The 9,940-nt window shown below is 53.9% G+C and overlaps 1 protein-coding gene across 3 annotated transcripts; it reads right to left on the bottom strand.

Moving 5' to 3' along the window:
* Window positions 1-1,629: 1,629 nt before the first annotated feature.
* PPIF (peptidylprolyl isomerase F) lies at window positions 1,630-9,581 on the bottom strand. 3 transcript variants are annotated; one of them, XM_507866.8, is made up of 6 exons: window positions 9,218-9,581; window positions 7,857-7,887; window positions 7,210-7,298; window positions 5,378-5,474; window positions 4,569-4,644; window positions 1,630-3,258 (listed from the first exon to the last, which is right to left on the bottom strand). In XM_507866.8, exons 1-6 carry the CDS (start codon window positions 9,410-9,412, stop codon window positions 3,123-3,125), a joined length of 624 nt encoding a protein of 207 aa, XP_507866.2. In that variant the 5' UTR covers window positions 9,413-9,581; the 3' UTR covers window positions 1,630-3,122. The 3 variants fall into 3 exon arrangements, with proteins under 3 accessions (XP_507866.2, XP_024202234.1, XP_016774224.1); XM_024346466.3 differs by having other exon boundaries at window positions 1,630-3,579; window positions 9,218-9,556; XM_016918735.4 differs by having other exon boundaries at window positions 1,630-3,320; window positions 9,218-9,556.
* Between the last annotated feature and the right edge of the window lie 359 nt (window positions 9,582-9,940).

The following is a 9,940-nucleotide window of genomic DNA, read 5'->3' as shown; positions in this document are numbered from 1 at the left end:
GATCCAGTGGCTGCCTGGGAAGGGGCACAGAGAGAACTTTCTGGAAAGATGGAAACATTCTGTATCTTAATTTGGTGATAGATATTACTAGTATATGCTTTTGTCAAAAGTCATTGATGTGTACACTTGAAGTGACTTTTCTTGTATGTAAATATACCTCAATGACATCATTTTGAAAAGCTATCACATCACAGAAAATAAAATTGATGTTTCAGATTTTTTTTAAAAAATCATGTGTACGTGGCACCACTTATGATTACATCTATGAGTGCATGTGTAAGACTCACTGCCTCATTTATGCATGAGGTATTGAGTGCTCATTGGCCAGAAACAAGCCAGTATTTTATTTGTATATTACTTATGTTCTTGCTTTATGCAAGAAATATGACTAGGCTCAGGCCTTTGTGCAGGGAGCTCAGGGAATGAGCAGCACAGGGAACGGCCCTGCTTTCAGGGAACTCGGTTTTTAGGAGATTCCTGCATGTTTGGTGCACCCTCACCTCACCTTAGACTTCTCTGGGTGGAGATACACACACATAGACACACACACATACACATACACGCACACACACACACACACACACACACTCTCCTCAGCAAGAAGTAAACACAATGACTAAACATAAGCCCCAAAAGAGGAAACTCCAGAGGGAGTGAAGCTGTGGGCTTTGACCTCAGAGATCAGTTGTGCTCTGAATGTGTGTGGCCTGAGAACCTCTGGCAATATGTCCCCCAAGGCACCTGTGCATTCTCGAAGGCCCCCAACAGAAATCCCTGCAGACTGCCAAAAACCCTGGATTCTAGCCCGTTTTGCCAGTTGATTCACGGGGTCACATGGGACAATCATAATCCCTCTTGGGGTCTCAGTTTGCCCATCTGTAAAGTGTTAGACTGGATGAGAAATTACTAATTATGATTTGGCTCAAGATCCTATTCTTCAAATGAAATCCCTTGCAGAACCCCAATATAAATGGAGGGCATCTATGACTGCAAATGGGGTTCAGGGGTCCATGCTCCTTGTGTCTTCCTTGTCTGCTTTGAGGACCCTTAACGCTCTTGATAATTGTTTTAAGACTACTTGTCCTACTGAAACTGACTTCATGGGAACTCTCCAAGACTCCAAATGACCCGACCCCAGTCACCATGACCTCAGAGTGACTCCATTAACCTAAGACTACACATAACCTCACTCAGGGAACCCCAGTGAGAAATAATTCTGTTAGATGCCCTCAAAAGAGCCCAAATTTCCTCTGAGAACTGCCTGCCTGACCACTCAACTGCCTGACCACGCCACAGCCCTGTCTACCTAGGGAAGCTCTTACCTCCAATCCTGCCTTCCCTGTGAATTCGGAAACACCTAGAAGTCAATTCCAAATGGAACTGGCTTATCCTAGGAAGTCCACTCCTAACCTCAGATGATGGAGGCTCCTTTGCTCTGGCATCCCTCCTCCTTCCTAAGACCCTGACAGGGGAAAGGTCATCATCCTTGTCACTCCAGAGTGCTTAGGAAGGTGCGCCAGACACTGCGTTATGCACTTCACGTGGATCACCACCCTACGAGGTGGGCCTTATTGTTACCCCATGTTAGGATTCTTGTATTGCTATAAAAAAATACTTGAGACTGAGTAATTTATTATTAAAGAGGTTTAATTGGCTTATGGTTCTGCAGGATGTACAAGAAGCATGGTGCTGGCATCTGCTCAGCTTCCAGGGAGGCCTCAGGAAGCTTATGACCACGGCAAAAGGTGAAGGGGGATCAGGCATGTCACATGGTGAAAGCAGGAGCAAGAAGGGGGCAGGGGGAGGTGCCACACAATTTTAAATGACCATATCTTGCAATAATTCACTATCAAGAAAACAGCACCAAGCCATGAAATACCCGTCCCCATGATCCAAACACCTCGTACCAGGCCCCACCTCCAGCACTGGGGATTACAGTTCAACATGAGATTTGGCTGGGGACAAATATTCAAACTATATCGCCTCCTTATGCAGCTGAGGGAAACAGACTTGGGGTCACTAAGGGGAGGAGCTGGGATTCAGGGTGGAGCCAGTGCTCATGGCATAGGCTATGGGTGCTAAGGTCGTTTGTCTGAGCCTCATCTCTAAGGCAGGGAGGACAAGTTGCCAGCACGATGACATGAAACCATCCACATGAACGTCCTGAGCATGGCATCTGCCACGGCGAGCTCAGTAAAGATCAGCTCCAAGTTACAGACCCCTATTCCAGAAACCAGGTACCAGTCTTCCATAGAAAATAGGATTTATTTTCACATTTAAGGTGAACACAAATCCATGTTCCAGAAATGTTTTATGCATAATACATCATGAGTAGATTGAATTTCTTTAACACACAGAAAAATCAAAGCCTACCAGGAAATGCTTCCCTCCGGAGCACAGGAGCTTACAGGCCACTTCTGTTAGCAACACAGGAATTCACATTGTCTAGGCACAGCTCAAGTGAGGTTTGTTCCCAGGTTCAACTGCTCCTACCCCCATGGGCCCTCCTCAAAAACGACAGCAGCAAACCAACAGGCTTCACAGTAACCAGGAGGAAAGATCTCAGCGGGGGGAACCTTCACAAAAGCCCTGAGTTGTGTTTCAAAAGCCAAGCTCTGGGGTCTGTGGCCTGTGTCACCAACTCAGGTCACACCACAGCATGGGGAAGTTAGTGTTGCAGTTTCACTTCTAGTCAATCTTGTTAATTAAATTATCCCAATTAGGAAGACAATATTAAACAGGTATTAGAGTCCTTTTGCAAAACTGACTGTCCCCCTTGGTCAAGGAAAAGACCTTCACTTGGATGGCAACCCATCACCATCACCATGTCCAAGGCACAGATGAATCTGGGCTGGGCAATCACAGGCAATGCTTGACAAGGGGTGGGTGACATCACGTCCACAAAGATGCCCAGAAATGAGGTCGTGAGGAAGGGTGGGTATTAGGAAGCAATGTGGTGGGTCCTGGCCGAGGTCTAACATCCCTAGCAGCCTTCCTCAGGCACACCGTGACGGTGGAGTGGGCACACGTATCGTTTCAGGCACCTTGGCTGACAGCCCAACGCGGCCACCTGGGTGCATGGACATTTGCAGCTGCCACCGTGCCAGCACCCTGGCCACAGATTAGCTCAACTGGCCACAGTCTGTGATGACAATCTTCTTGGATGTCCTCCCACTCTTAGAGCCGAAAGATTCTATTTTCTTCACGACGTCCATGCCCTCTTTGACGTGACCGAACACAACATGCTTGCCATCCAACCTGTGAGGACGGGTGACCCGGGTGAGCAACAGTGTAGCGCAATGTCATCCAATGCCATGGACCTGGTCATGGAATTAGTTACCGAAAACAGCAATTCTGAAAAGAATCCCCATGGAATAGCTAGATCTACCCCCAAAGCTCGATCAAGCCTTGTTGAGCGCCCCAAATACACCCCAGAGGATGCCTGGCTTCCAGGACACATTCTGTCACTCATGTTGTGACCTTGCCTCAGGCCATGTAGCCTGAATCCTGGTAACCCCATCTATCAAAAGTGGAGTATTCTTTGTTCCGCACGGGGAGGTAACAGGATACTGAAATGCTCTGAAGAAAGAAGAAGTCCATACAAATGGAACCACGTTAACGGTCATGAATGATGAGTCAATAGTCAAAGGAACAAGGGTGGTGAAACTGCAGAAGTCCTGGGCAGCTCTCAACCCGAGAGTCCAATAATGTAAAAGGCGGCTCAGTCCAGCTCCAGCGAAGCTGGCGTAGTTCCAGCCAAGAGCAGAACTGCAGGATCCACTGGGGTCCCATGAAGGAGCAAAGAGCAGGCTGAGCCAGCAAGGACCTGCCCAGCCCTGCCGGCCACATCTCTTGGGCTTGGAGGCTGGACACTTCTAGTGTCTGCCCCACCTAGGTCTCCCTAAAATCCTCGGAAATGGGCTTTACCAAGTCAGCTCCCAGCCAGTTCATCCCCAGGTGCCCCAGGGCTAGGACATTTGGGACTCTGGCCAGAGAAATTTATCCCTTAGAGGAAAATGTACCAAGAAAGAGACATCCCTAAAATCCATGGGCATTGAAAACAGGGCCCTTACAGGCCTGTGGCTATCTGCAGGTTTATGATAATACAGAGGCTTCATTTGGAAATTTGCTGATATCCAAATGTCTGCTGCAGCATTGCCAAGGCTCAGCCCATGGTCAAGACAAGCCTGGGAAACTCCAGGTTAAAACCACACAAGTGGGCTTCTACTCAGTCCCTCCTGAGGCCTCATAATGTTTTGCAACATTTCCCAAATGTAACTGGTAGAGAAACCCTTTCATGTGTGCGTGTGAGCAGAACACACTCAGAAAATTCCAGGTGACAGCAACAATGGGAACCCGAACCATGACAGAGTTGCAGGAACAACCCCCATTCTCCCTTGATCCTTCCACTAACTTTCTGTTTCTCATACAAACACACAGCCTGGGAGAGGGCCACTGTCCCAGAGCAGAAGGCCTGGCTGTAAACTGCCTGCCCCTAAAAGTGCACGAATCCTCCTCCAGCTGCAAGGCTGCCCGCATTCCCAGAGGGCCTGGGGCAGGGAACTCACCAGTCTGTCTTTATGGTGCAGATGAAGAACTGGGAGCCGTTGGTGTTAGGACCAGCATTAGCCATGGACAGGACACCTGCAAAAACCAGCAGGGCTGAGCCACGCTGCCCCTGGAGGCACCTGCCTGGGAGGGCATTTGAAAGGGCAGACGGTGCAAACCACACCAGGGACATTCGAGTCTGCAGATCCTGGGACCCAGAAGAGGAGAACCAGGGCCCAATACCAGCCCCCCAGGGTGTGCCTGCCTTTGCTGCCTGCTAGTTCTCAGTGGGGTGGCCTGAGAGGACAGGGCCTTGTGGAAGCTCTCAGTGGTAGAGCTGGGGCGGGACCTGGGGCAGGACCCCAGGCCCTGACCTCCAGACTTCTCCACATTCTACCTTGGGTCTTATAGGTGACACGATGCTGCCACAATAACCACTCTGGCTTCCAAACCATTTGCTTTTTATCTAAGCAAGATTTTAAATAATCCTCAAAGGACCTAAGGACCATTCTGCAACAATTCTAAGTGTCCTAGAATTTCCAACCCGAAACTCAGAGGACAAACAGGGAGGTGGCCAGGGCCTCCATTCTGCTTAAAGGTTCTTCCACAAAGTTCCCAAAGGAAACCCTGCTTTTTAAACTGAGAGATGAGAAAACTCTAGGGAAACTCAACAAGCCAGAAATGCTGAGACAGCCTACAGTGTCGCAGGGAGGAAGGAGACTAATCAGATACTGGACGGTGACTGCATGTGGCCTCTCAGGGCCTGCTGGGGCTTCCAGGCCAGGTCAGAGCTGTGGGGACACTCACCCTAGAGGAGGCCCCCACTCACCTGGCCCCACGTGCTTCAGTGTAAAGTTCTCGTCAGGAAAGCGGCTTCCGTAGATGGACTTCCCGCCTGTGCCGTTGTGGTTGGTGAAGTCGCCCGCCTGTGAGCACAAAGCACCTTCTGAGTGGCTACCATGGAGCAGGCAGGGGCCACGGCCCTGGCGCTGGCAGCAGCCTCAGCCCACCCAAGCCCACCCAGTTGGCGCCCCTCAGGTAAAGGGGTCAATAAACATCCAATAAAATAAGAGCTAATAATAAGAATAATAAGCAAAAAAAAAAAAAGACAAAACTTAAATATCTTTTGTCACAGTAACTACCTTTGTTTCCAAATGACTTACTTTTTGTCTGAGCAAATTTTTAAGTAACCTTCAAAAGACCTAAAGGCCATTCTGAGATGATACTTAGTGACCCAGAATTCAACCCACTCCTCCTGGAGGGCAACAAGGAAGAGGCCAGAGGCCCCCCAGTTCCCGAGTCTAGTCTGTGGGAGTACCAGCAGCTGGTCCAGACCAGCTCCCCAGGCCGAGTCCCCTCGCTGTCCGCGCACTGCCCCTTACCCAGCCCAGCAGCTTTCCCAACCCTTGCAGACCCAGGACAGAGTCTGCCCAAGGCTGACATCTTTCCTCAGGCCTCAGCTAAGGCCCAGGCAGCCGTGGCCAAACCTGCATGGGGCACCCATGGCCAGAAGAGCCTGGTAGCAGCCCCTATGCCTAGCGCTGCCCAGCCCAGGCCATGGCTGGCTGCTGTTTTCCTGAGATGGGATCCGTGGGTAAGAGAGGGGAACTGACCAGCCCAGCTGAAGCATCCACAGGTGTCAATTAGGTGCTCCCTAATTGATATCCCTCCCAACGGATGACTCAGGACTCTGGTCTGGACTCCCGGTGCCACCGCCTTGTGCCAGGGAGCCCTCCCGCGCTGGAGTTTCCAGCCTGGCTCAGGACTTCCACCTCAGCTCCTACTTTACCATCAGCCTTAGGGCTGGGCCAGGCCTGCCGTCCCTGTGTTCACCCCGTATCCAGGCTTCGCCGCACATAGACGTCCAGTCCCAACCTGCTGCCACTTACCACGGTACGATGACGGCCACTGGGTCAGGGTGGAGGGAATGGGGAGAGAATTCCAGGCAGAAAGGTCTTCAAAGAGGTCATGACAGCCATGCCCCTGCCTCCAGGCTCTGCCTGCCCAGGACACCCAATCCCTGATCTTGAAGGTCTGTGCTAATAGAAGACCAGCCCCAACACCACCTGGGTCCTGACCCACAGGAAGCTCCTGCTACAACACCTACCCCCAAACCTCTGACACAGCAATACCAATGCTTGTGAAAACTAAGCATGACACATGACCGAAAAACATTCATTTCACCGAGAATAACGCCTTTCTCTGGGAAGGGAAGCCCCAAGTCCTGGCGTGTATGTTCCTGCCCTGGACCTGTCTTCCTCCTCCGCCTCCTCCACTTCTCTCTCTCCCTCTCTTATCTCCCACACCAGTGCTCAGGGGCACACAGGGGACAAAGTCAGAGACCACTGGAATATGCTGGCTCTTCAAAGTCTTCAAGGCCACCCCCAGCACATCCATCTCCCAACCCAGCTCTCTCTTGATAGACTCCACCTCCCAGTCCCCCGGGGCAGGTCCTGCCACTGGCCTGGAGTGGCAGCGGGTTGGGGCTGGGCTTCCATGTGCAGTGAAGCCTGGATACAGGGCTAATGCAGGGAGGGCAGCCTGGCTGACAGAGCAACTGCAGCTGCTCTGCTCAGCACCTTCCTCATACCAGGCATCTTCACACACCCACAAGGCAGCTCCTGCTCTCATCCCCCCTTACAGAAGAGGAAACTACATTACCTGGCACATGAAGGAAGGGATCACCCTGTGGAAGGTGGAGCCTTTGTAGCCGAAGCCCTTCTCACCAGTGCACAGGGCTCTGAAGTTCTCTGAGGGTCGAAGAGAAACACAGGTCAACAGGGCCAGGCCCCAATTCCAGGGTCATACCCGTTCCAGCCAAAATCCCTGCTACATCCCCAGCAGTGAACAGGGGGATAAAGACTCTGGCCCACCTCTTGGGTCTGCTCTGCCCAACTCGCTATGTAACTGGACAAGTCACTCCCCTTCCCTGTCCTCAGTACCTGAGCACTGTGACAAGAGTACAGGCTCATGGCTGTGCTGGCCAGCAGGGCACGGACTCAAGGGCTGTGTGCCCATCACCCTGCCTCATTGGGCACCAGGAGTGGGGAAGTCTCCGGGAAATTTACATGTGCCTTCCACTGGCTCTGAGGCTCCCAGCTACTATGAGAGAGGAGGGCAGAGCCAACGTTGAGGCCCAGAGAGGGACGGCAGGGCTGCCCCAGGGCACCCAGTGGCTGAGCCACACATGGAGCTCCCATCTGTCAGGGGTCTCTGAGCCCCGACTCTTCTCATCACGCCACCCACCTTGCCCTGCCTGGCCCCCTTCCCTCTAGACCCATCTCAGAAGGCCCCAGGCCCTGTCTTACCAGCTGTCTTTGGGACGACATCTGCCTTCAACTGTTGGGGGAGAAGAAGGACAAAAGAGGATGGTCATTGGAGAGGCAGGTGAAGGTGGGTGTCTCTCAGCACCCACCCACCCCCACAGTGGCCAAGGAGGCTGAGGAAGAAGCACGTGGACATTCCATTCCCATTATTGCCAACCCCCATGGGAGGCAGCTCTATCATTTCTGGGAGCCGTTTCCTGAACCCAAGGCTGGAGGAGGTGGCCTTGGTTTCCTAATCTGTCAGAAGAGATGACAATGCTATCTTGGCCTACTTCTGTGGACACAGCTGGCAGTGCTCCCACAGCTGGGCCCAAAGCATCAGAAATTCAGGGACAAGAGAGTGTGTCTAAGGTAGAAGCCAGGCCAGCTCCTCGATTCGGGGTTGGGAAACTGAGGCCCAGGGAGAGGCATGAGGGTGTGGGGAGGGAAGGCTGAAGCCCCATCCCAGCCAGCCTCTACCCTCGAAGCTGCAAGACCCACCCTTGAACCAAATGGAAGCAGGAAGGGTGTCCCTATTTTCCAGAAGAAACTGAGAATGAAGAAGAAATACCAAGGGCTCCCTGGGAAACGGGCCAGTCAACACAAACAGACCCCTGCTGTCAAGGTGTGGCCGACCTGAAGGCTCCACTAGGGCTTTCCCTCTAAAGCTACCCTGGTGACTGTTTCTTACTTTGCTTTAGAAAAGACCCAAAAAAAGAGTTAGGGGAGGTGCTCAGTGTGGCCCCCAAGGACAGTGGCAGGGGTTGAGGCGCCGGGCACACTGTCTCTGAGTGTGTCCCGACTCGCAGGAGGGGCATTCTGGGGTCCACCAGGTGGCCGGGGCCTGAGGCCTACTGGGCCCGCACTACGGCTGGAAACCACCTCTCGCTCCATTTCCCAGCACCCCCAGTGTGAGCCCGACCGCAGGGGCGGGGCCGGAGCCAGGAAGCGCTCTGTGTTGTGCAAGGGCCGCCACGTGAGCACCCGCTGGGCCACGACGCTCACCCCAAGACCCCCGACACCCACCTCGGAGCTCCGGATCTAGGCTCAGCCCCAGAAGGCTCCTGGAGCCCCTCCCTCGTGCCCGGGCCGGCCCAGAGGTGCTGAGCCCTCCCTCTGCGATCTGACCTTGAGCTTTCTCCTCCACACGTGCCCTCCCTCCCGTCTCCCCCGCTCCAGTGCTCCGAGGGAGGCCGGAAGAAATCATTCTGACGCCCCTTCTCAGAAATGGGGAAACTGAGGCCCAGAGCCCGGCATGAGGAGGCCCAAGGTCACCCAGCGCGCCCGGCACCGCGCCGCCCGGGGCCCAGGGCTCTCCCCGGGCCCGTGTCCCGCGCCCAGGCCGGCCCTGCGAGCGGTCTCACCTCCAGCACCACGCGGCCGAGCGGCTTCCCGTTGGCGTCCACGTCCAGGTACACGAGCGGGTTCCCGGAGGAGGAGGAAGAGGACGGGTCGCCGGCGCCCTTGCTGCAGGCGCGGGCCGCGGGGAGGCGCAGCGGCACGGAGCGCGGGACGGAGAGCAGGCCGAGCCAGCGGGAGCCGCAGCGCAGCGCCAGCATCGCGGGCGCGAGTCGGGCGGGACACGCGCAGGGAGAACACAGAACTCAAACTGACGTCGCGCGCGCCCAGAAGGCCGAGTCCCGCGCAGCCGCGCGCCGCAGCCTTTATTGGCCTGCCCAGGTTCCCGGCCCTGCCCCCGTCCCGCCTCCTCCAGGCCTGTCCGTGGACGACCCCTGCCGGCCGCAGCGGGCAGCGCAGCCAGCCGGTGGGGCCGCGGAGCGTGAAGTGCTTTGAAACACTTCCGCCTCCAGGCCCAGAGACCCGGAGGACAGACACCCGGCAAAAGGTTGCTGGTTCCATGTTTATTAAGGTACCAGCAGATTTTTTTAAAAAAAGAAAAACTGCTAAAACGTAATTAATTCCAAAATATGAGCATCTATACGTTGCAATTTGAATATAATAGCAAAAGTCTACCTTTGAGCCCTTTGCAGGTAAGGCTCAGGCCAAATAAGCTTCCCTGCTGTCCTAGGTCCTGCAGTCTGAGAGGGTTAGAGAAAGGTGAGATGAGAGGCGGGATTAGTGAGCTA

Source organism: Pan troglodytes, chromosome 8 (assembly GCF_028858775.2).
Source record: "Pan troglodytes isolate AG18354 chromosome 8, NHGRI_mPanTro3-v2.0_pri, whole genome shotgun sequence".
Lineage (NCBI taxonomy): Eukaryota > Metazoa > Chordata > Mammalia > Primates > Hominidae > Pan > Pan troglodytes.
This window is presented reverse-complemented; position numbering and strand designations above follow the sequence as displayed.